Source organism: Empidonax traillii, unplaced genomic scaffold, assembly GCF_003031625.1.
Source record: "Empidonax traillii isolate 1590-97213 ecotype Southwest subspecies unplaced genomic scaffold, ASM303162v1 scaffold144:size1428860, whole genome shotgun sequence".
NCBI classification, from domain to species: Eukaryota; Metazoa; Chordata; class Aves; order Passeriformes; family Tyrannidae; genus Empidonax; species Empidonax traillii.
Window position 1 is genome coordinate 944,306 of NW_020955337.1, and position 23,454 is coordinate 967,759.

The window sequence follows — 23,454 nt, forward strand, 5'->3', positions numbered from 1 at the left end:
ACCATAAACAAGAGGTATCTTCACAACCCGTTTCCTGACAGCATCTGTTCAGTGTACTTCCCTTCATCCTTAAAAACTCAGAAAAACTGGGGTGCTATTTTCCTTGTGTCTCTTAACTCTGCTGGCATTCAGCCTGGGAATACCAGGAGCTGCAGTGCATCATCACATGAAGATGGGGAGGGGCAGGAGAGTGAGAAGAGTGAGTAAGGAGGAATACAGAGACACTGTCCTTGGCAGGCTCTGCACCAGCCATACAGAGAATATGCATACACGTGATGAAGGGTTCTGCTGTTGTCTTGCTCTATTTTTTGTCTTTTTTTTTTTTTTAATTAAAAAACATTATTCCTGCTAAGGCTGGTTGTGCAAAGTTAATTTTCAAGAACGACCATTCAGTCTGACTCTGTTCCTGCAGACAGGCTTCCTACTGATCCATTTCTCACTAGCATCCTGCTGTAGTTTTTCTGCTGTTCTTCTCTGAAAGTATCTTTGACTTTTGCTCGTTTCAGACCTCCATCCCTGGAATAGAGCAAGAGGGAAAAGTAACCCATCAGGACTGTTATCCAACAGTTATTATCCAACTATGCATTACATTAACTGTAAAGTCTAAATCTAAAACATTATTATGAAAGTATTTTCTTCAGAACTTCTCTAACAATCCAAGTTTAAGCACATTTATTAAAACTTTAAGCCACAATTCATATTAAGTCCAAATTTTGAGTTTAGCCCACTAAAGCAGCCTACTCATGTTGGTAACAGGCTGTACCTACAATAGAAATCTTTGGCAATCTGGGATGCTGCTTCCCTAGCCTATAGGGACAGTCAATCTCCTGCAACAACAGAGTTGTCTCTTGCCTTGCATCATTCAGAGGGCCAGCTGGGCCTCATAGTTGAATCCCTTTGCCCACTCTTTTCATCAAAATCTTGCTCTCAAGTTTGTTTCATATGAAATCTAGGCATTGTACTGCCACTTACTAAGGTAGGACACGAGAAAGTCAGAGCAGGAAGCCTCAAGCCCCGTTTTCTTTTTTGTTCAGACTTGCCAAGTAACTGCACTTCTGCTACTAATCACAGCAGAAGTCTCAACATGAGAAACAACTATGAATGGGCTGCTTCAAAAGCATCAAGCCTTTAGGTGAAAATCACTGCATGCTACACACTCCAATGACTTTGTGCATCTTTATTTTTACTTTCACATACGTGCATGTGGATTTACTCCTTTGCTTTCTCCAGAGTGATGTCGAATGTTATCTGTCACAAAGCTAAGGGAGGAAGCACCTCTCAATCAAACTAACAGAAAGTCCATGAAGTCTAACAAGGATGGCATTACTCACCAGGGAAGTTCAGTCAGTCCTCCTTGGCGAGCAATGGCTGACCTCACTCTGTTGGCAAACTGAACAGCATCTTCATCTTTCTTCAAGGGTCATAAATTCAACATAATCAAAGCAGAGAAAAGTGAATTGAAATAGACTTTCATAACATTTTTATCTGCTGCCTCATCAAATTAGCTCACTGCCAAATGATCTGTCCCTTATCATGCCAACATCACAATCTGATGTCCCCTTGTGGTAATAATTTAATTCCTTTTTTTCCCCTAAAGTGTTGAAACTGAGAAAATTTTGCTCCAGCAGGATGATTTGACACTATTGTGATGGTACCAAGCTGCATCAGGAAAAGCTACATCCAGTCATACATCAGTCAATGCTGACAAAAATCTAATATAAAACTCTGATATGGGGGCATGGGGTAGGTAGAGGTTGTGGGGGAAAAGAGTAAAAGAGCCCCTGCAGACACAGTCAAGTTCTTAAGTAGCAATTAGTCAGGCAGATGCTAGATTACCTCTCTATCCATTGGTGGCAAGTACCACACGTTGCAGACAATGGCCCAGCTTGTCATTATTCGCAGCAGGTAGCTCACAATGTTGTATTTGCTGCTGTTCCAGAATGCATCTCCAAACTGAGGATCATACTACAAAGGATCACAAAAAACAAATCATAAAACCCTGTCCCCACAGACCATCACAGCCTCCCAGATCTGTGATTACATGACAGAACCAGCAGCAGATGTCACCCATTTGCCTGAACAGTCAGAACACTTAAAGCTGCTGTGAGCAGCATGCTTCTCTTCCCTTCAGCACTGCGAAGGACTACCTGGATCTCCCTTCCTTCCAGCTTTCTGGAGGAAGAAGCTGATCCCATCAGGGACCTACCAGCCAGGCTCCATAGGCCAAAGGACTTCACTTTCATTTCAGCCACTTTTACTCCAGGAGTTATCCACAGCACACAGCCAATTACCAGAGCTACGGTGCCTTCAACAGCAGCTGTACTGAGACAGCTTCCTGCCACTCAGACAAAAACATATCCCAAACTTCAAAACTCAGCAGTCCCCTTTTTCTACTTACTTTGATTGCAACAGGATAGATCGTCCCTCCTATTTCAAAGCTCCCCTTCTTGAACATCATCACAGATGTATTGTTTATGCAGGTGCCTGTCCAGAAGATAAAGTCATTGCTTCACACAGCCTACCACATTTCAGTAGCAACACTCCATCAGCATACAGGTCTTGCCCATAAAGGCCTGCATTTGCTGCGCAGGGAGTGTAACAAAAGCATCTCTCCCCTCTTTACTTTTATCCTTTGTCTTGTGACTGACTCCCTGAATAAAGCCCGAATATGCGTGAGGCAAAAACCACAGTGCTGAATTTAAATCTATAGGACAGTGAATTGATATTCACAGGGCAAAATAAACAGTCTTCCCATTCTTCTGCCTAGAGCTTCTGTCAGGAGAACCAACAGCCAGAGACAGTACTGTGTTGTCTCCATGTAAGTTTATGCCATATTTGAGCAGCAGAAGCCATGAAAAGAGAACAGGAATGACATCTACTTTGAATGGAGATAAGTAGTTCAGCTTCTTACCTTCTGGAAAAATTAAAATCGGAAGCTTGCTTTTATCCGCCACATGTTCCCTGAGTCTGTGGAAGCAGAAGGAAAGCTTAAAAGACAATTCCTTTCCAGTCTTCTTTCCCCAGGCAGGTGTATTAAAAATACACATACATATTATGTATTTGCTTGAAAGCAAAGGCTTTTACTAGACACTAATTTGTACTTGCTTTTCTGTTTATAAGAAAACTGAAGCTTTGTGCAAGCCACCCCTTAGGCCTGTGGTGCATTACATTGAGGCAACATCCTGTTTTCCTTCCTCTGTATTATTTTATTAATGTCTGTCAGGGAAGCCAACAAACGTACGCCATTTAGTCAGTCCAACTAGCTCTGATCAATTCAACCTTCAAGAAATTACCCACATAAGAAAAAAAAAATTGTGCAGTGGTCCATCCAGGCTCTGTTTATTTAACAGCAGATTTCATAAAAAGTGAGTTCCTAAATGCCTACACCCCACATTATTTGAATAACACTTGGATAACTTGGCAAATCTGTCCTGGTTGTGCAGAGGCCGATAAGAGGTGGTAAAGAAGTTAACCTGTCAAAATAGACTTAAAAGTTCTTTAAAAATTAGGAAGAATTTCTATTCCTGCACTACCATGTCCACAGGTATGCCTTTGGTGACATTCTGCAGAAAACCACTTTTTGTAAGCAGTTCATTCTTATAATTAGACAGATTCTGCCCCTCACCCAAACAAGTGAAGCCTGGTATTTCCAGTGGCTCACAATTTCAAATGTAACTGAGAGTTTGTGTCACAGATAGCCCATTTTATGATCAGTATTTCTCTGGGACAGAAAGTCCCAGAATTTAAGTATCTTCACATCATTTCAAAACATATATCTGAATTCACCAGATGTTAGTTATTATGCTGATGGCTACCCAACTGAGATGTTTTGTGGCAGTCTGCTATTCAGACCTTACCAGGACCTTTGGGCTCATCCATTTCACCCTGTATAAATTTTTCAAGCTTCCTTGGTGACCCTGGCACCAGACATTTTGACCAATCTACTGCACCAAAGCCCACACAAACAAGCATATTCGGGTCATTCTGACTGATCCAGTTTCCTGCATACCACCCCTGGAACTCACTCCAAAAACCCTTGTCTGGGTCTTTGATTGTCCAGTGTCTCTCCAGGGAGTCGGGCACCAGGAAATAGCAGAGACACACCATCCCACGCCTCACCTTTTCGTCACTAGATGGCGATCCTTGATCTCGGAGCGTTCGAACCAGACGTGAGGACAGGCCTTGACCGTGGCTCGCTGGATGACTCCCATCAGCCCACCATGAACCTGGCCAACCTGCAAGCCCAGCAAGGCACATCAGCATCTAAGACACTTGAAAAGCAGGACCTCCTCTTCTCCATCCCTCTTAAAAAAAACCAACCCAAATGCACTGGAGACTGCACACCACAAAACTGTTACACTGCATTCACTTGAGAGGACCTAGGCACACACAGGGAAGCGTATCCCAAGCACTTCACCAGATGAAGAGCCTAGCACTGACACTGCCAGGACAACTTCACCAGCACGTAACTTGTAGACCAACTTCAACACTAGTGCTTAAGCAGACATATCTAAACATGAAAGTTTAGTACCAAAGTCTGCAACCAATACCCCACAGTCTTTCCCTCTCATGGTCCCTCCTCTCCCTCTGCTGTGGTCATCATGGATCTGCTCATACCATTGCATAGCATCCATCATTTGTCAGAATGATTGCATCTATCGGTGATGTGTGGTTGGCAACACAAATTCCTCCTTTCTTAGGTCTGTTTTCCCTGCAAGCACATATTTTTTTGTTAGACTACTAGTGCACTACGCACCACTTTACAGACAACAGTTCCATGAAGCTGCCAGGTGACTCAGCACTGAGTGTGACATTAACTTGCAGGTAAAAAAAGAGCAGCTCCCGTTTCAAATGGGATGCTCACATACAGAAGTATACACACACTTCTGCTATTGTCACTCACTTGTTATGATAATGGATAGTGCCAGACAGAGCTCTGACAAGGATGCGGGAGCACGTGAGGTGGACCACTTCACTCAGGTAGTTTTTCACACTGAAAGAAATCACAGAAATCTGCAGCATCCCAGAAAGCAGCTAGATACACATACAATATTCTCCAGCCTACTCAACACAACTCAGAACTGAAGTTTTCCTGGAGTTCTGGAGCACAGAGGGATATTCCCAGTTCTACCACTCACATGCTATTGCAGCTCAGCCAAGGTATGTCATACTCTTGGTGTCACTTATCTAGGCAAGGTTGTAATCTCCTTACTGGATTTTTTTCATCCCAACACCAATACCTCCCCTACAACGCTCCCTTTGAGTCTCTTGTGACAGCAGGAGCCCATCAGAGATCTCAGTGCCAAGCCTGGCAAGAAGCCAACCTCAGCCCAAATTCAGAATGCCGCTAAAAGCAAGGTCACAAATTTGTGGTTGGAATGGACTATCAATAGTCTGTTGTTTGTAAAATCTGTCCACCCCTAATCTTCAGCTGTTTGCACTGATGTAACTTGGCAAGTTCATCCCTCACACACAGTACCTACCTGCTATTTGGCAGCTGTCCTACCAATGTTGTTCCCACAATCATTGACGTAATCCCGATGGTAGCGAGCGTAATGCTACACAAAACACAGACATTAAATCAAAATAAGTAGTTTTATTCACTGTAATAACACTTTCTCCCTACAAAATAGAAAGGGATTGCAGAAATTCAATTTATTCCTCAGATACTTGACTTATTCAGTTCTCTAACTCAGTAATTCCCTGACCTGTTGCTCAAAATCATGGGTCTAGCAAAGGCAGAAAATTCAGATACTGCCATGCATAAAGTGTCAGGGAGCTTTAGAGCTCACCCACCTTACACTTATATTACCAATACACATGACTATGGGGAAGCATTCATAGGAAAGATGACTTAGCCCTAATCTACTCCCCACAGTGAATGGCAAGATGAAAGTATTCTGAATGGCATCTTAAGCAGGTTAATCTTCTGTATCTGCCAATGCTGCCTTTCGACTAAAAAAAGCTGAAATGACATTTACCAAGAAAACACAAATTTACGCATTCCCAGGCTGCCAAGATCCCTCAGCACTCAAAAGCTTACCGTAGGGGCAGCAGGAAGCAGTACCGCACTACAACCCCAATGACCCACACAATAGTCAGCCTCAGGCTGATGTAATGGAAGTTGACATTAGTCCTTGTGAGGAGATTCCAGGAGAGCAGCTCTTCTGAGGAAAACCTTTGGGTGACTTCATCTTCCACAATGGCCTCAAACCCTTTTCTGCAGAAGTAGAAAATGTCAGAGAATTCGAAATCCACTGAATGCAGACGGGCAATTTCTTTCTCCATAGGCGTTTCATCTCTTTCAATGATACCTTGGGAAGGAAAGGGTAACCACATGAGGAAATAATTCTGTGAATTAACAGTCATTCTCAGAATCACTTGTCACTCTGCATTACCCAAGGAGATACACTGACTGTCAGAGCCCCTCCTATGACAGCAAGATCAGCTGGGTAGTTGAACACAGCTTACTATTCAGGAGGCCAGTTCCAGCTCCCCTTCCTCACATCAACTTCTTGAGCAGCAAATACATCAAGTTCTGTTGCCTACTGAACATGAAGCAAGAACACAAACCCTTTCCCACCATCTAACATGCTCTCAACTCTGCAACTTTATCCAAGGCCATCTTATGCTTTCAGAAGAAACCAAGTGAGACCTTGTCCTTTACATTCCCTTCTGTGCTCTGTATATTTATAGGCATTTATTCTCAATGGAGGCTTTCCTGTTCTCTAAGCCCATCTCGTCTTATATTGTGGTGTCCCACAGCCACGTTCAGGTGAAATGTGTTCTGCTGTTACATGCCAGAGCCCCAGACCACAACACTGTGCACAGACCGGCTTTGAACCAAATGCACCTTCCTCCCTTCAGAGCACAAGTCTTTCCCCTAAGGAAGTAACCACACATTTTTTTTAATTTTAGTTAAAATCAAACAAAGAAAAACCCTCCAAAAGCACAAAAAGAAAGTCATGCCTAGAGGTGCCTTACTATAATTTACTTCAGCCCTAACAGTTGTGTTTCAGTTGAACTCTGACCACTTAATGCATGGCAAAAGACAAGAAACCTGGATAGTTCACAACTGCAGTAGCAATAGCAAGTATTCCCTCTTCTCCTCCCCTCTTTTCACTTTTTGTATTTATGGTCTGATAAGCTCCAATTTCTCACTAGAGCTTTCAAAGGCAAGGACAAATTGTGTAAGCTAAAAATAAAGATCAAGTAGCTGCTTTCTGGTAAGCAAGTCTGGCTCCAGAAACTGATGACTGAAGAAATTTAGAGTAACAGTTCACCAGAACAACCATCCCCTGAGACACTCAACTTGGATTACAGAGGTCCAAGTTCAGGTTGCCACTCTGTCAGACATTCTCTGACAAATTGCATAATCCTTGTGCTTCCATGCTGAGATAAGGGAAAGGACATAGCACCAACTTCTTTGGGCTACTAGGAACTTTCCACACTGTAGAATGTGTTTTTGTAGGAAATCTGCATCCCAATGAAATCTTGCCAGCAGAAAAACTCTGAACATATTTGCTATGCAAATCACACACAACATTTAAATTACAAGTGATATGGAAAATCTTTGTATTGCAGTGTAGCACATAACACAGGAAGATCTAAGACGCAAGTCCCACTAATTACTAAGGAAAACACTAAAGAACTAAGAGATGTCACACTGAAACAAAACTTATTAGCACCTTCAGCTTTGAACCTGGCAGCCATGACTTCCAGTTCCACCACATCACCTCACACCACATCATCCTATCACAAGCCTACAAATATAAATCATTAATATGGCACACCAAAAAAACCCACATGCCCTTCAGGATCTAAATTATACAAGCATGCCTCACATGAAAAATTCACCAAAATAGACTACACTTGTGATGAATTTTAAACCTAAATCAGAGCTCTAGTTTATGGTTCAATTTTTCTCAGTCAGTCCCTTAAACCCCTTAACTGTGAAACATCCAGGACTGTAGGCAAATGAGTCCAACCTGTCTGCTCCATACTGCTGGAGACAGGTCATAGGCAAGAAACCAGGAAAACTATCTAGCACCCATCACACAAGTACCACTATTCTCTCCAGCTGCCAGAACTAGGAACATTTCCTCCTTATCCAGACTCTAGTTCAGCACCAGTCAAGCACCTGGCTCACCTGGTTACAACTTCTTCACTGAAACCAGCCCGAGGTTCAACATTATCTGCTGGCAAGCTGAGAAAGCACAGCTGTACTGTCTTGCCTCATCAGCCTGCACTGTCCTTGTCACATGACACCCCCATGCACCAGCCCTGGGACAAGCTACTCCCAGCCACGATCTCAGCAGCACACGAAGGTATTACGAACAAAATGATACCACATACTGCTCTGGTCATGTACTTAGCCTTCTTGTAATCTCAAGGAACATTTAATGGCCTTTAATCCTTGGCCATGGGCAGAGTTGAGTTTGCTTAAGACAGCACTATGCAGGATAACAGCCAACATCACTCTCAACCAAACAAAAAGCCATAGCAGCAGCTTTACTCAGTGTTGCTGCACAAACCCCAAGCCTTCAAGCTCACATACTCTACTAATATTATTTGCATAAACTTTTCTTTTTTATGGATGTAATTTTCAAAACTGACTTAATAGCATTTTTGTCTTTTTTAAACCCACCAGCTTGAAGACAACACAGCCAACACCCACACAGAGCTGAGAGCTGCTTAATCAGCTGCAGTGAGACAGGCATCAAGCCTCCAGCTACCTGCTCAGCCAAGAGCTACCACTGGCTCCAGCACAAACACATTGGCCTCTAACACAGAGGGACCCTGAGGTGACAGAACCAGGTAACTGACCAAAGCAACTACATTTCTCCCTGGAATATTCCTTATCACACCACCGGTGCAGAGGGAGTGGCTGCCATTTCTGCCAAGAGATGTGAAATATACTGGGTTTGGTACTGCAGAGGAAGGTGGTGTCTCCTCAATTGTGCTGTCATCTTTTTGTCTTTTTTTTTTTTTTATTACTGACAGACCCAATTTTAAGGTGTTTCAGGAAGACCATTTTTTTTGCAGGCAGAGCAAATTTGGCCTTGCACATGCATCTACAATGCTCCTTCCTATCCTGACTCACCTCTTAGTGATGACTGGATGGTCAGGAAAGATGGAAAAGGTGATACACACTCCCCTTCAATGCTTAACATGCACATGCATACACACAAACATTTACCTTTAACCCCTTTTAATCAACTACTCTGTAACTCATTATCAGCAGGAATTTCTCCTCCCTCAGTAAATATTGTGTAATGCAATTGGGCCTCTCTGCCTGCTCATGTCCTGTCACCTCAGGGGATGCCAACTTAAGTAATGCACTGTTAGACCTACACCTGCCCTGACCCTCCAGCACTTTCATCCACATAGAGGAATCCAGTCTCCTAATCACAAGTCAGTTATTCCTATGCTTAAAATACTCCCAAGAGCAATACACAGAGCACAGCTTGGCACAGCAGGCTTCACTCCCCTCCTTCCCATACCTTCTCAACAAGGAACAGTTAAGACTCTAGCTTCCTGCAGAAAGAGCCACCTGCAGTAAGGAAAGGTTTTAATTTTTTATTTCAGATACAAAAAGGACATTAAGAAGTGGTGCCACCATTGCAACTGTGTATCCCCATCCATGAGACCACCTGAGCACAGCCCTCATGCAATCATCTGCATGAATTATCTCAGACCACTTTTACTACCATTGGTGCTGCTCCAGACAGTGGAGTAAACTCAATTTAGTCCAGGTTCTGTACCATGGCATATATTAACACTATACACCCCTCAGTCACACACAAGAGAAAGAGCTATTTGAAGTTTCTTGGAAAGATAGCTCATTGATAAATCTACTAATTGGGACCCCTCTCCCTTTTTTTTTCTTGAGAAGAAATAATTACATGTGAGAGCGACCAGATGTCTAGGAAGACAAAAGTTCCTACTGCACAGCTAAAGCAGCACAGCTGTATTTCTTGCCCTCTCACTGACCCATGGAATGAGGAGACAACACTAGCCTTACAAGAAAAAAAAGGGTATCTTGCTGCATCACTGACAGCCCGTGAAGCAGATAACAGGGCACTGACATTATCTGGAAGGACCCTGCCTTCCCCCGCCATCCCCCAGAAACACCCCACAACTTTCAGGACACTGGTGAGTGATATAGGATGTATTTTTCCTCAGCCACTTTAAAGTCAGCAATTAAATAAGACAAGTTTTAAGCTGTTTTAAGAGCTGCTGGGCAGTATCTCCAGTTTATTATTACAGGTGCTGACAGTTGCACCTGCTACCATCGAAGCCTGTTTCATGCCTGGCCTGCAGATAGCACAACACCAGTGTTTACAGTATTGATAAGGATACTCCTCTGGAGATGAAACACGCACAACCAGTTCAGCAATTCACTCCCCATTACTGCGTCATGTTTGCATGAGCTGATTCCTAGAATCAGGTAACAACTGACTTGTCTACTAACTGGCAAGCTGGGCCTGTTTCCAGCTGGGCTGCCTAATGAGGGAGCACACAGAAAATGCTGACATTGCTGCCAAATGCTGTCAAAAATGAGCGAATGATTAGCAGTACTGAGGCATTCAGGAACCAAGAGAAAACCAACTGCTGGCTGCAATGCCTTTTTGAGCCTTCTTCTGTTTCCTGGGCAAACTCAGACTGCTCTCACAGCTCCAAAGTCTTACAGCCAACTCTGACCTACTACAGCCTACCAACTGACCTACTACAGCCACACAGAGTATGGCTTAAGATACAGTAAAAGAACTAATTTCAAAATTAGGCTAAAGGAAGAGTTATGAAGCAACTTTTCAGTTGTCTTTCTACAGACAAGGAGTGTAAGAAGTTTGACAAACACTGATATAAACTCCATGGGGGCAAAAGGTCAATAGAAGCAGACTGAAAAAGGGGAACATGTATAATACCACACACTTCAACCTGGCAGACCTACCACAGAAAAGCACTGAGCTTGGGAAAGAAAAGTACTGTCCAATAAACATTCAGATCTCCTCAGAGAAATATTTTAAGTGTATTCTGATGCTGTTAGGACTGAGATAGCTGGCCAGCAACCATGCAAAAAGTGACCTAAAGAGATTTCAAGATAAAAATCAACCTTATATTTAAAATTGAAAACTTCCATCAACTGAGGATGGTCTCCATCTTGAGCTCTACTGTGTTTTGTTAAACTTAAATGTTATTTCATACACTTAATTTCCTCCCTGTTTTTCAACCGTTCAGTACAAGCCAGTAAAAGAAGCATTTCACCTTGCAGGAACAGTTTGAGTGCCAGAAGCATTGCAAAACAATTAGATGTATCAGAGTGCTGGTTTTGGCTGGGGTAGATTTAATTTTCTTCATGGTGGCTGGTACAGGGCTGCATTTCGGATTTGTGCTGAACACAGTGATGATAATACAGAGATGTTTTTGCTGTTGCTGAGCAGGGCTTACACAGAGCCAAGACCTTTTCTGCATTTCATACTATTACACTGCTGAAGATGTTGGGAGTGCATGGAAGGTTGGGAAGAGACACAACCAGGATAGGTGATCCCAACTGACCAAAGGGATATTCCAAACCACATGGCATCATGCTCAGTATATAAAGTGGAAGGAAGAAAGAGGAAAGAGGGGACATTTGCAGTGATGGTGTTTGTCTTCCCAGGTACCTGTTCCGTGCGATGAGGCCCTGCTCTCCTGGAAGAGGCTGAACACCTGCCTGCCTGTGGGAAACAGTGAATGAATTCTTTGTTTTGCTTTCCCTATTAAACTATTTATCTCAATCCACAAGTGCTCTACCTCTTACCCTTATGGTTCTCTCCCTGATCCCACTGGAGGGGGAGTGAGCGAGTGGTTGCGTGGGGCTTGGGGGCTGGCTGGGGTGAAACCACAAGTCAGCGTGTACCCAGCCCACCTATTTCCCAGTTCTCTCATGCACACATCTAACTAACTTATTTGAAAGGGACTCAGTACTCTGACTGCAGAAAATCGGTCTTATCAACTGGACTTTATCCCAGGCTCTCACCATTAGCAGTAGGAGTCTTCAGCATCTGCGGCTGTGGCTTTTTGACACCTTTTTCTATCCGTATAGTGGCCCACTGTCAAACAGAAAGAAAACAATAATTTCAAAAATGCAGTATTCACTAAAGGACGAAAAGTCACCTTAAAAAAAAAAAAAGCAAGAGTTAATCAAAGACAGGTTGTGATTTTCAAAGAATATCTTCACCAGGAAATCATCACCCATCTTCCTCAGATGTGTTCACAAACCCAAACCCATACACAGTTCCTATGAAGAAACAAAGAAAGAAAAAAAGCAAACAAACAAAAAACACCAGAACAACCCCCCCCACCACTCATTGCTAGTCAGTACTTCCCAATTGTGCTTGTCAGTCTTCAGAGAGCCAACTCAGAGCTTCAGCTCCAGTTCAGACACTGCCACCAAGAACCTGAAAGGCCTCTGTCAGCCTTGCTACTTGCATACCAGCCAGTGAGTCCAGACTGCATGGGAAGCTCCAGGAGCTGAGCTAGACAACACCCCTTGAGCACACAGCACGCATTCACAGAGCTGACAGACACATCACAACTCTGCCAGTCTTCTTTCAGAGTAGTTTCACCATACTGAAGCAAAAGAAAGTCCTAACTGGGTTAAGTCAAACTAAGGCCTGCACACAGCTAATTCCACTAAAAACCAAGACAGCATTTGCAGTCACAGGAAGCTTCATTGACATGCAGTCTCAGTACAAAAAAGGACTGCACCCAAGATTTTTCCAAGCTGAACAAACCTAAAATTGCATTTGACTCTGCAACTGCTCATTTCTTGGCATTTTCACAGAACCATAGTGGTTTGGGTTGGAAGGGATCTTCAAGTTCATCTAGTTCAAAGTCCCTTGCCATGGGCAGGGACACCTTCCATGCGCAGAGCCCCATCCAGCCTGGTCTTGAAGACCTCCAAGAATGGGGCATCCACAACTTCTCTGGGTAAACTGTGCCAGGGCCTCACCAGCCTCACAGTAAAGATTTTCTTCCTGATAACTAACCTAAACCTACCCTCTTTTAGCTTAAAGCCATCCCCCCTTGTCCGATCACTGTCCAGTCACTGCCCATGTGAAAAGTCCCTCTCCAACCTTCTTGTAAGCCCCCTTTACATACTGGGAAGATGCTATAAGGTCTCCCCTGAGCCACCTCTTCTCAAGGCTGAACAGCCCCAACTCCCTCAGCTCTAATTTTAGAGCTCTGAGCAGCAGAGGAACGGGCCAAATCCCCAGCTCTATTGATACAGCTGCAGAGAGCCCCTTCTCCTGCCCTTGGGAAGGGCTGCCAGCTCACTGGGATTAACCTGCTCTTTTCCAGTGGGTGCACTGAGAGAATGAGATTGCAATAGGTGATAAAAGTAAGCTCTGCTCTCTAGTGAGTGTCAAAGCTTCCCGGCTGACCTGCTTCCTGCTAAACCCCCTGGCAGAAACACATCAGAATCAGGAGATTTCCTCTCATTTCCAGTCCTAGTGAGGATGGAACCAGTTTAACCTGTTCTCAGGCCAAAAGGCTTTCCTGACCTTCATCTGACTCAGTTCCACAGAGTGCTTTTATTACACCCTGCTATCTCAGCTTCATTTTTACTGGGTTAACAATTACACCCCCTTTTCCACCCCATAGCTTGTGATGTCAGGGTAGTCCTTCTGGCCTGGATCCTTCCTTTCCCTACATGGCAGCTTTGCTAAGGGATGGGAAGCTCAGCCAATGAGGGCTGACTCTGTGGCTCCCCACTATGCACATTAATTCCTCCTCCACAGGACTTCATACTATTTCTAGGAATATAATAGGCATATTCAAGACAGACAGGGGATCTGGGAGAAGTGAGCTCAAATGAAAAGATCAGGGTATTATCCTGTTCACCCCTTAACAATTTAAGCAGCCTGTTTTTTTAACAGATACAGATGATGCTCACTGGTCTGCACAGGAAGGACCCAGACCAAAGTTAAACCACGCATTTTCCACCTCTCCACTCTAACCAAACTGTGGGGTGTTTGGAGATGCAGTTCCCTTTTGGAAGGTCAGCATCCTGACTCATGGCATTATCTCCACCACACAACTTCCCAGTAGGAGCCAGTACTGCTTAATGTATCAAGTCTTGCTGAATCACAACTTACCCTGCCAATATAGTCACTTGTTTTCTCAGTTCTGCTGCTGCTAAGGTAATAAGTCTTCCAGGAACTCAGTACTTTCTGGCTATACAACATCCTCAGTAGTGTTATGACCATAAAAGTTCTGGGAAATACCAAACCAAAATACTGTTCAGTGAAGAAACTATTCACAATACTGTCATTTCTACATTTCTTCTATGAAACAGGTTTGGGGGTACAGGAAGACCTGCACTCACAATCATCCTCTGACCAAGCTTGAACCACTGAATTCAATTAATTAAAATCTCCACAACAGGTAAGTCACTTATCACATAGAAGAGCAAGAACATACTTGGCTAATGGTCTTAGCCAAATACACTAGCAGAAATAATAACTTCTCATTTTTCAAATTCTCTCAAAGGGGTAATCAAAACCTGGAAGAACATTTTCTGCTTGATGTTTAGAACGAGCATGCAACAGTCCCCTCACAAAGCTTTTGCTACAGAAATCCTGCAGTTATGAGTCCATGCTAGACAGTGTCAAAAAGGACACAGGTTGAGACAAGCCTTTGTAATGCTCAAAAGCTTGCAACATCCTGCTGTGCTGCAGTCTCTTTTGTCATTTTGGTATGCAAAGGAGGCAGTGGACTCTTCCCAAAGCAGACAGAAATTACAGGGTCATGTAACTCAAGTCACTTTCTACTGCACAGATATGTTTATCAACCCTACTGGAAAAAGTACATTCCTTCTTCCTAAGTCATCTGACTTTAGCTCCACAGGTTCATCTAACTCCAGAAAGGCACAGCAGCCCATCCTGGTGGGGGGGAAGCAGAGATCATAGCAGAGAGACTAGAGCAGATAGCTCCCTTTGCCCTCTACCCATGCCTTCCCAGGAGATGGGAGCACTGCCACGGGCTTGACACCAGTGTGGTATCTTGTACAAAGGTTGCGCAGAGCGTTCCAGGGGACAGCTGACTTGTGCTCCACTAGTCAATAGCTGAGGCAGTTTTATGTTCCATGCCAGGTCTCCCATGGGATTTAAGCACACTTAATAATAACAGGCAAGGATGAGACCAGCTTCCCCCTCTTTGACAGGAGCCTTTGGGCATTCAAGGATCCACATCTATCAGATGCTACAGCAAACAAGTTTTAAGTCCTCTGTGTCAGCTTTCTTCTTCCTTCAATCCCCCATATTTCAAAACAATGTGCATGTTCCAGCAACCAAGCAGCAAGACATTTTTGCTTAACTTTAACTTACCATCTAATTTTTCCACTTATTCTGAGGCACCTGAAATAACGGCACTATCATCAAAGCCAAAATCTGAACTTTGATCAAGTGAAAAGCTTGTTTATATCCAGGTTGAAAAACAAGAGAGACACCACATGCAGCAGTGTGAGTAATTTCCCTTCCTTCCTGCAAACTAGGGATGTGTACCATCCATCGCTGTTTCAGCTGGTTCCTGTGCTAAAGGACAACTTTATACTATAAAGAGGGATCATAATATGAGCTGATCCATCCTACGGAGGCAAAAATAATGTGTATTAGAGATCAAAAAGCATGAAACAATTACAAGCCATAGTCAGGAAATGAGCAAAAAGCAGACTGGCGGGTCTTCTGGATCTATCAGTAACAATACAAATCTAGGTGGCTTTTTTCAGCTTGTGAGCTGGTGATGAGCAGGCAGTTTTAAATACCTTGGTGCAGACCAAAGTTTTTAGTAGCGATTCTTGAAGATGCTTTTTGGAATGAGTATAAAACACCAGGCTCTTGAGCAGATTAAAAACAGTTCTGCAGCTGGGGCTACCCACAGAACTACAAATGTAGTTAGAAAGCAGCATGATCACACAACTACAAACATCACCACAAGTCTGATTTTGAAATTTCAGTATTCCAGCTGCTCTCAACAAAGTAGCTTGGATGCTCTAAATCACAAGGCAGAATCTGAAGATATCACACTTCACTAGGCAAGGAAAACACTAACTTTTCCATGAAAAGGTCTCCCTCCTCATCTCCCTAGAAAAGGCCTTTAATTTATCAACAACTTAAAAAAAAAAAGAACCAACAATAACAAAACTAATTTCACATACACATTACTGAGCACTTGCCACACTTAGAGGACCTATGCAGTACTTGAGACATATACAGTCAGATTTCAGAGTCAAAAATCACACATTATTTACAGGAAATGTGAAAAACCCTTCCTTACTCCAGATGAACAGTTGTTCAAGTAGACAGCTACCTCCAAAGACAAGCTTGACATATTGTTTCATGAAAGCACTTCTAGAGATACTTTGTTAGGATCAAAAGTCAAGTTATTAGGAACACTTCAGAGATTTCCCCTGTTTCCCTAACAGATGGAGCTTAGCCTTTCACCTCATTTACCACCTTTACATCACCTCTGCCTTAACAGTAATGTTTGATGATTATTCAGAAGAAAAGAGATGACTGAAATCTATAGTCATGTGGAGTTAGACCACTGGTGTTTAAAGGCTACCAGATAGGAGCCAAAAATTTATATGGTAGTTAAGTGAGTACTCCTCTTTGGAATCTCTCCAAACCTCAATAACAACAGAAAGGTTTAATAGCACCTCCCACACAATCCTACCTTGTTTAACACAGCAAAATCTGCATACGAATTACTGCTTTGTTTTGTGTGAGGAGAGGACACCAGCACCATCAAGAGGAGCAATCACTTCCAAGTTGAGGGCAAAAGGTCCTCTCTGATCTCCCACACATCTTCTCATCCTGATGGGACATCCTTGTCACTGCTCCCCCAAGGACCTTTCCCAAATTGTTCTGCACACATGACCTGTATAGCAGGTAATTCATGATAAACAGGTATCTGAAAAACAACAGAGTCCAGCTTTACAGGAAAACACTAAGGGCATCAGCAACAGAAATGCCAAGCAGCTTCTTTTACGCCAGTTTCGCAAGCTCTTACTTTAAGGTAAGCTTTGAATACAGATGCTGCTATTTTTTTAACAGCACTTGCTTACCAACAGTATCAGGAATCCCAGTGTTCACATGCTGTGAAATTGAGAGCGGTTTCAGATCAGAGTTGTTGACCTGGAAGATGCTGCATTAATTAGTGATGCAACCACAGCAGAGGATAACCCCCAGCTCTGCCAAACTTACTTATGTGCAAGGAGCCTTGATTTTTAAATCTGTGGTAAACATACACAAAGGCCTTCAAAGTGCTGGGGTCTAGGTTAATACAGGCCAGAGATTTACTTCATGATTCTGCAGCAAAGCCAGACCAAGCTCTGTAAACAAGGGCACGTCATTCACATCAGGCATGTCTCCAAGACATTTTCCTCATTACCATCCAAGCTGGCAGCTTTCAGAGACACTCTCTCACTTCAGAGCTCTCGGATTCTCCTCTGCCCAGCAGTCCTTGAAGGATAGCAATTACAGACAGAGGCCTTCATTGACACCGTGCAAGGACATTAGTCAGCAAAGCTTGCTTCAGAAGCCAGTGAGTTACAGAAGAAACAGTCAAAACCCACAATGATTCATCTATTTATCAGCTTACATCTTCTCCTTTTCCTTTCCCCGCCCTTATACCCAGCACCATTTAAATCCCGATGGTGACTCATAGGAAGAATCGCAGAATCAACTAGGTTGGAAAAGACCTCTGAGATCATGGAGTCCCACCTTTGACCTAACACCACCTTGTCTATTAAGTGCCACATTCAGTCTCCTCTTCAGTAGCCCCAGGGACTGATTCCACCACGTTCCTGGGCAGCCAATTCCAATGCCCAATTACTCTCTCTGTAAAGAACTTCCTCCATTGTCTAACCTGAGAAGCTGCAGCCTGGCATACCTGGGACAGGACATAACAGTCCATCTCACCTACCCTTGCACAGCCACAATCTGCAGTTTAACCACAGGCACGGAAAAGTCCTTTTTTCCCCATAAGTATATTTTTCTCAAGTTTAGGTCCATTCATATTGCCAGAGTCACCTGCCACACAAGTAACCTGGGCTTAAACCTCCCAGCTACCAAATAAAGTTACATCCTTGTCCAGCAAAAGCACATTCCCTGTAGGGCAGCATAATAAGCTATCAAAAATTGCTTCTATTACAAGGGGCCGCTATTAAACCCTGATGGATCAGTTACAGGATGAGAAAAACACCTATGACTGCAAGCATCTGTTGTGCATTACAGAAGGCCAACCACACAAGTGCTTTCTCTGCTAACTGCAAGCCTCACAAGAAGCCTCAAGAGATTGGGGAGCAGGGTAGGGCCTTCAAAGTGCTTGCAGTCATCAACAAACCATTAGTCCAAAAATAGACAATAATGTGATGTTAGTTAATAGCCAGGTTGTTTGTTTCCTGACACAAATGTGACCCAATAACTTCACTTCTCTCGGGCTTTCTCATTTCTTAATATTTCACAAGTATCATGCACCATGGTTTCTTGTATTTAAAAAAGACAAGAAACATTTTTCGATTAAAAAGATCAAGCAGGGCAATTTGTACAAAGTGTTGCTGACAGCAACCCTATGGTGTCAGGTAGCTAGGCACACACACAATAAAAACCCCACAAAAAAACAAACAAACAAACCAGCACACTGAAAAACACCAAAGTACTGGAATTAGTTTTTAACAAATTGAACTGCAATCTGTCAAGTAGATCATCACTGGGGGGCAGGGGGTTCATTGCTACTGCCAAATATATGGACACACAGTCTAAACAAGTCCCTCAAATCTTCTACAAACTGAAAAATAGAGAAACAGATTGCTCTGTCACTGTGGCTGCTCTATGGGCCTTAATGAAAGATAACTGACTTTGTGAAAACCAGGGTTTCTCAACTGCTTGGCAAGACAGCTGGAATGGCTTGCAGGGGCCTCACCAGCCCCAACTCATATTAGAGCTCATAAAAGAGGCAATGGACTGAGATAGAGGAAAAATGAGACCGAGAGGTGAAGATGCACTAAGTTTAAAAGCGGAAGCTATATGATGATGTTGAAAACCAAACAGGGAGAAATGCAGCATGCTGTGACGATTGCAAGAGGCAGTCCCCAGTGTTCCAGCAGTAGGAAAGACTGCTACAGCAAGTGATTTCACAAGCATCAGCACAGCAAGTCACTAGCCCATACTAGCTCCTCGTAGGGGTGAACAGCTGCTGGAGATGTTTTTTTTTTAAAACCAGACTTCTATTAACACTGAAAGGGAATCCACAGGCAGAAATGAGCAGTTTGCTAAAAGTCTGCCATGTTTGGTAAGGCAATTCAGAAGCAAGTTAATGTACTTTAAGGAATACCCATGTGATTGGGGGAAGCAGGCTTTCTAATAGCAAGTGGTCTGCCTGCTCTACTTCATTCCTCTGGTATTAGCACAACTGGTTACAGTTTTTTATTCTTTTTCCCCTTATCACATAGAAAAAAATATAATCACATAGGAAAAGAAATCTACTTATATTCTCCATACAAAGCTGGTAATCTCTTTGCTTAGAAGCATGTGCCTTGCAGAGGCAGCTCAGCATAGAGAAAAAGCTATTGTGCACCAACTGATGTCCCTTGTCAGAAATGTCAGATGGTCAAAGTACAAAAACACTTTGTTCCTAAAAGGAGCTCTCCCAGCCCTTTTCCTGGACCATGCTTACTGCACTGGGAACAGGCTTCTGCCCTCCTAAAACAAGCAGATTTTTTTTTTTCTTATTGGCAGGAAAAAAAATCCACAAACAAGTCTCCTGCTAACCTCAACTTGCTCCTTACCACAGCCTACACAACAACTGAAGAACACCACAGACTCACTGTTATATGCCCTGTTTCATCTGACCTGACAGTGGACCAGCACATGCACCACTGTGAAATGTAGACTCTTCATCTATTTAGTCCCTGGACTTTGGACAAACTTGGACCCTCAGAGCAGATTAGTTTTTAAAAAAGCATGGTTTTTTACCTGGCAAAGGATGCCATGTAAGAAACAAAACACAGTTACTGTCCTCCCACTGTGCCTGCTACATGCCAGTGTGTGTCCTCCCACTGTGTCCTCCCACATGGCAATATGTGTGATATCAGCAGGCAAAACCAGAGAGCAACGTGGTACTCAGCTGGGGTGCACAAACAGCCACCACTTTCTGCAGTTCTTGTGGTTCAGCCCATCAAAGAGACAATGAAGGCAGCAACAGCAGCAGCACCTCCATCCTGACTGAACACTCTGCAGGCCCAAGGTCCCACCCTCCTCCTGGCAAAGAGGCAAGGGAGACTGCCTGGGAGATCCAGGGCTGGGAGCTGAAGAGGAAGCTTAAGGAAGCTATTAAGTTAACCACTGTTGTGAAAAAGGCCTAAGCCCATCAGAGACTGGAGCATCCTCTGACTTCACATAGCCAGGAAACTCCTCTCAGGAGAAAACCTGTGCGCTCGATTCAAAACCACAGGCAGTTTCAAACACCCAGGCAGCAGCTGTGTATTTAGCACTTTCCAGCATTAACAAGATTTTGGCAGGGAAGAGTCAGGGGCAACAACACACATCTTCAGGTGCCCTCACAGGTGCTGCTTGGAATGGCTGGCAGACAATCAGCTTGTCTCTGTCAGGCTGCTAACCAAGGCAGACCTGTGAGCCAAGGAACAGGAGTCATTCACAACAAACCACTTCCTTTCCAGGATTCTCTCCATGCAGGTATTCTGAGTACAAAGAATTCACAGGCAAAGCAAGGCCAAGTTGAGGTAAATGGACTACCTAGGTGGACTGAGCTTCTTCAGTCTCCTGCAGGAAGTCCACCTTAGCTGACTCTTCTCCTCAGAACGCTTCCCAGTTTTTCATTGGCCTTTACAGAGATAGTATTTTATGTAGTATTTATGTTCAACATAAATACATATTAATATAATTTTTAATATACTGACTGGCACGTAATTCCAAAAGGTATTTCACACAAAAGTAATGGCAACTCTCAAGATAAGTCATTATTTCCTCCCTTAGGCAACAGAAGAGCTCTTGCAACTAACCATCATTGATATGACGTCAGATACTTCCCAATAATTTTGCCCATGCTGTCAGATACTTCTTCATACTTCTTCCTAAAACATTTTGAGTCACCCCTTGTCACAACATTTGATGACACCAAAAAATAACGATTAGTGATCTAAGAAGAAAGAATGCAAATTGTGGTTAATCACAGGTGAAGGCAAGTCATCCAAATAATACTATCTCACTAGGACATCTGGATTGCTCCCTCAGGCATATGTGACCTTCACCCCCTCACCTTCTGCTATCCAAAAACTTTTTTCCAGTAACAATTGCATCCTTCTGTCCTTAACAGTTATCATCCTACCATTCACAGCCCCAGAAATATTTGGAGCAGATTCATTCTCACCCAAAAGCCTTAAAACATTTTGACTTGAGGTATTTAACAGAGAAGTGGGGTTTTTTCAGCCAAGCACCAAGGAACTTGAATGCACTGAAGTACATGAACAAAGTTTGCCTGAAAACCTCGAAGATGAAATTCTATAAAACCTACTTCTTCCTGTCACATACTGATGTATGCACAGCACTAACTATGCTGTGAATCATTTCACTTTTCCTCCTTACAGCTCTTTCGTTGGTTGGGGTGCCCCTCCTCCTTGGGAAAAGCGTAATAAAGATTTAAACCTGATCATTTCCATCAGCGGTTTTAAAACACTGTTCCTCCCCACCACAAAGAGCTTCAGAGGATGCATTTTCTCACACATATGAAATATGCCCCCTGCAGAAAGCAGTTCCTTTGCGAGAAACTGGCTACCCCCGAGAATTTAGGGAAAGACATGGCAACTGAGGTGCTGGATACGCTCAGCTTGGACGGGAGTCTGTGTCTGTGAGCATCAGCACACTCCCTGGCACCTGCCGTCGCAGGCACCGGGCACACTGCCAGACATTTACACCCGTCCCAGAGCGTGACCCGGCATCATTTGTCTCAGGTAGGGGAACAGCCGTCCCCGAGCAGTGACAGCCGCGCCCAGGCCATGGTACAGCCTTAGGTAACGAGGTTTTATTTCGCTCTCCTCCCGCGGGTTCAAGGAGCACACGCCAGAGGAGCCTGCGCAGCCACCGAATAAATCCACAAGAGATTTCGAGTTTTGCCCGAGGGCTTTAAGTCCAAAAAAACTGCAAACGGGCACAGGTGATGCCAGGCAGGGCGCGGCCCAGCCCCTCTCCTCTACAGCCCAGGCGAGGGCACAGAGGCTGCCCGGGGCTCCCCATGCCCGCAGCGCTGCCGGGAACCCGCACACCCGGCCGGACGGAGCCGTGCCCGGCCAGCCCACCCCGCCGGCCCCGGGAAGGGGAGCGAGGCCCAGCATTCCGCGGGGAACACCCCACCGGGGACACCCGCCCGGAGCCGCCTACCTCCAGCGTCTTCACCAGCACCCACATGTAGGCCTCGGAGATGCCCAGCGAGATGCCCAGCGCCGAGGGCAGCACGATGAGCCCGAGCACCACCGCCAGCCACACGGCGCCCACCCGCGCCGCCGCCGCCGCCCACACGTCCTCCATGGCGGGGCAGCCCCGCACGACGCCGACGCCGACGCCGCCACTGCCTCCCGCCGGCACCACCGCGGAGAGAGGGGAGGGGCACTGCCTCCCGCCGGCCCTAAAGCCCCGCGGCCGCTCCCGGGCCGCCCCCGGCCCGCCCCGCCCCGCTCCGCCCGCCCGGGCCGCGGCACCGCCCCAGCGGGGACAGCGGCGCTTGGGAGTCGGGGGGTGATCTCAGCCTCCCGCACCGGGTGACCTGTCGTGAAGGGCAGCGGCGGGTGCTGCGTGCCGGGCGCGTTGGGGAGCGGGGGGAGGGATGTGCCTCGGGAGAGGAGGACGCTGGCGGGGCGGAAAGCAGCCGAAAACGGGGCGGAAAGCAGCCGAAAACGGGGCCCGGCCGCGCTGAAAGCTCCCGGTGTGGGTAAAACGGCTCCAACGGAGCAGTGCTGCCGGGGCGCGCCGAGGGCTTCGTGGCAGGAGCCCGGGCAGGGGAGCCGTAGGGAGAAGCCGGAAAGAGCTGCTGGGGAAGTGGAAGAGAAGGGGGAAACCGGGGGAAGGCTCTAGATCTGTGAATGGTAATTAAGGACAGCTAAAGAAGGGAAAAGGGACGAGGTCTGCGTTTCAGCCTGCAGCACGCACGGTCCGTCTCAAGGCTGTCTCGTGCCTTGGGCTGGGAAGAGGGATTCACTGCAGCCCCCGGGGTATCCCACCAGGCATTAGGCCCACTTCACGAGAAATGGATCTTTGTGGGAAGTAGCTAGGCATAGCGGTCCTGTAGCACTTGGAATGACACAATCTATTCCAAGAAAGCGTTGTTAGCAGAAAGAGGCAGAAGAGGGATGACAAAGCATCTCGGGGGAAGGGAATAACATCCTCCTCCAAG

The 23,454-nt window shown here is 44.9% G+C and overlaps 1 protein-coding gene across 1 annotated transcript; it reads right to left on the bottom strand.

Moving 5' to 3' along the window:
- Positions 1 to 267: 267 nt before the first annotated feature.
- On the bottom strand, positions 268 to 22,639 carry LOC114057752 (glycerol-3-phosphate acyltransferase 3). The gene is made up of 12 exons (XM_027884404.1): positions 22,446 to 22,639; positions 12,023 to 12,095; positions 6,044 to 6,314; positions 5,484 to 5,558; positions 4,904 to 4,993; positions 4,618 to 4,711; positions 4,120 to 4,235; positions 2,912 to 2,967; positions 2,399 to 2,484; positions 1,837 to 1,965; positions 1,332 to 1,411; positions 268 to 516 (listed from the first exon to the last, which is right to left on the bottom strand). The coding sequence occupies exons 1-12, from the start codon at positions 22,590 to 22,592 to the stop codon at positions 390 to 392; spliced, it is 1,344 nt and encodes a 447-aa protein (XP_027740205.1). The 5' UTR covers positions 22,593 to 22,639; the 3' UTR covers positions 268 to 389.
- Between the last annotated feature and the right edge of the window lie 815 nt (positions 22,640 to 23,454).

What these genes read in the sequence shown, in the direction of transcription:
- LOC114057752 (XM_027884404.1), bottom strand. Translation starts at nt 22,592, where the DNA reads ATGGAGGACGTGTGGGCGGCGGCGGCGGCGCGGGTGGGCGCCGTGTGG. An exon ending in TGCTGGTGAAGACGCTGGAG is followed by an intron (nt 12,096 to 22,445) that starts GTAGGCGGCTCC and finishes TCTGTTTGACAG; the next exon opens with TGGGCCACTATACGGATAGA. An exon ending in GGACTGACTGAACTTCCCTG is followed by an intron (nt 517 to 1,331) that starts GTGAGTAATGCC and finishes GCTCTATTCCAG; the next exon opens with GGATGGAGGTCTGAAACGAG.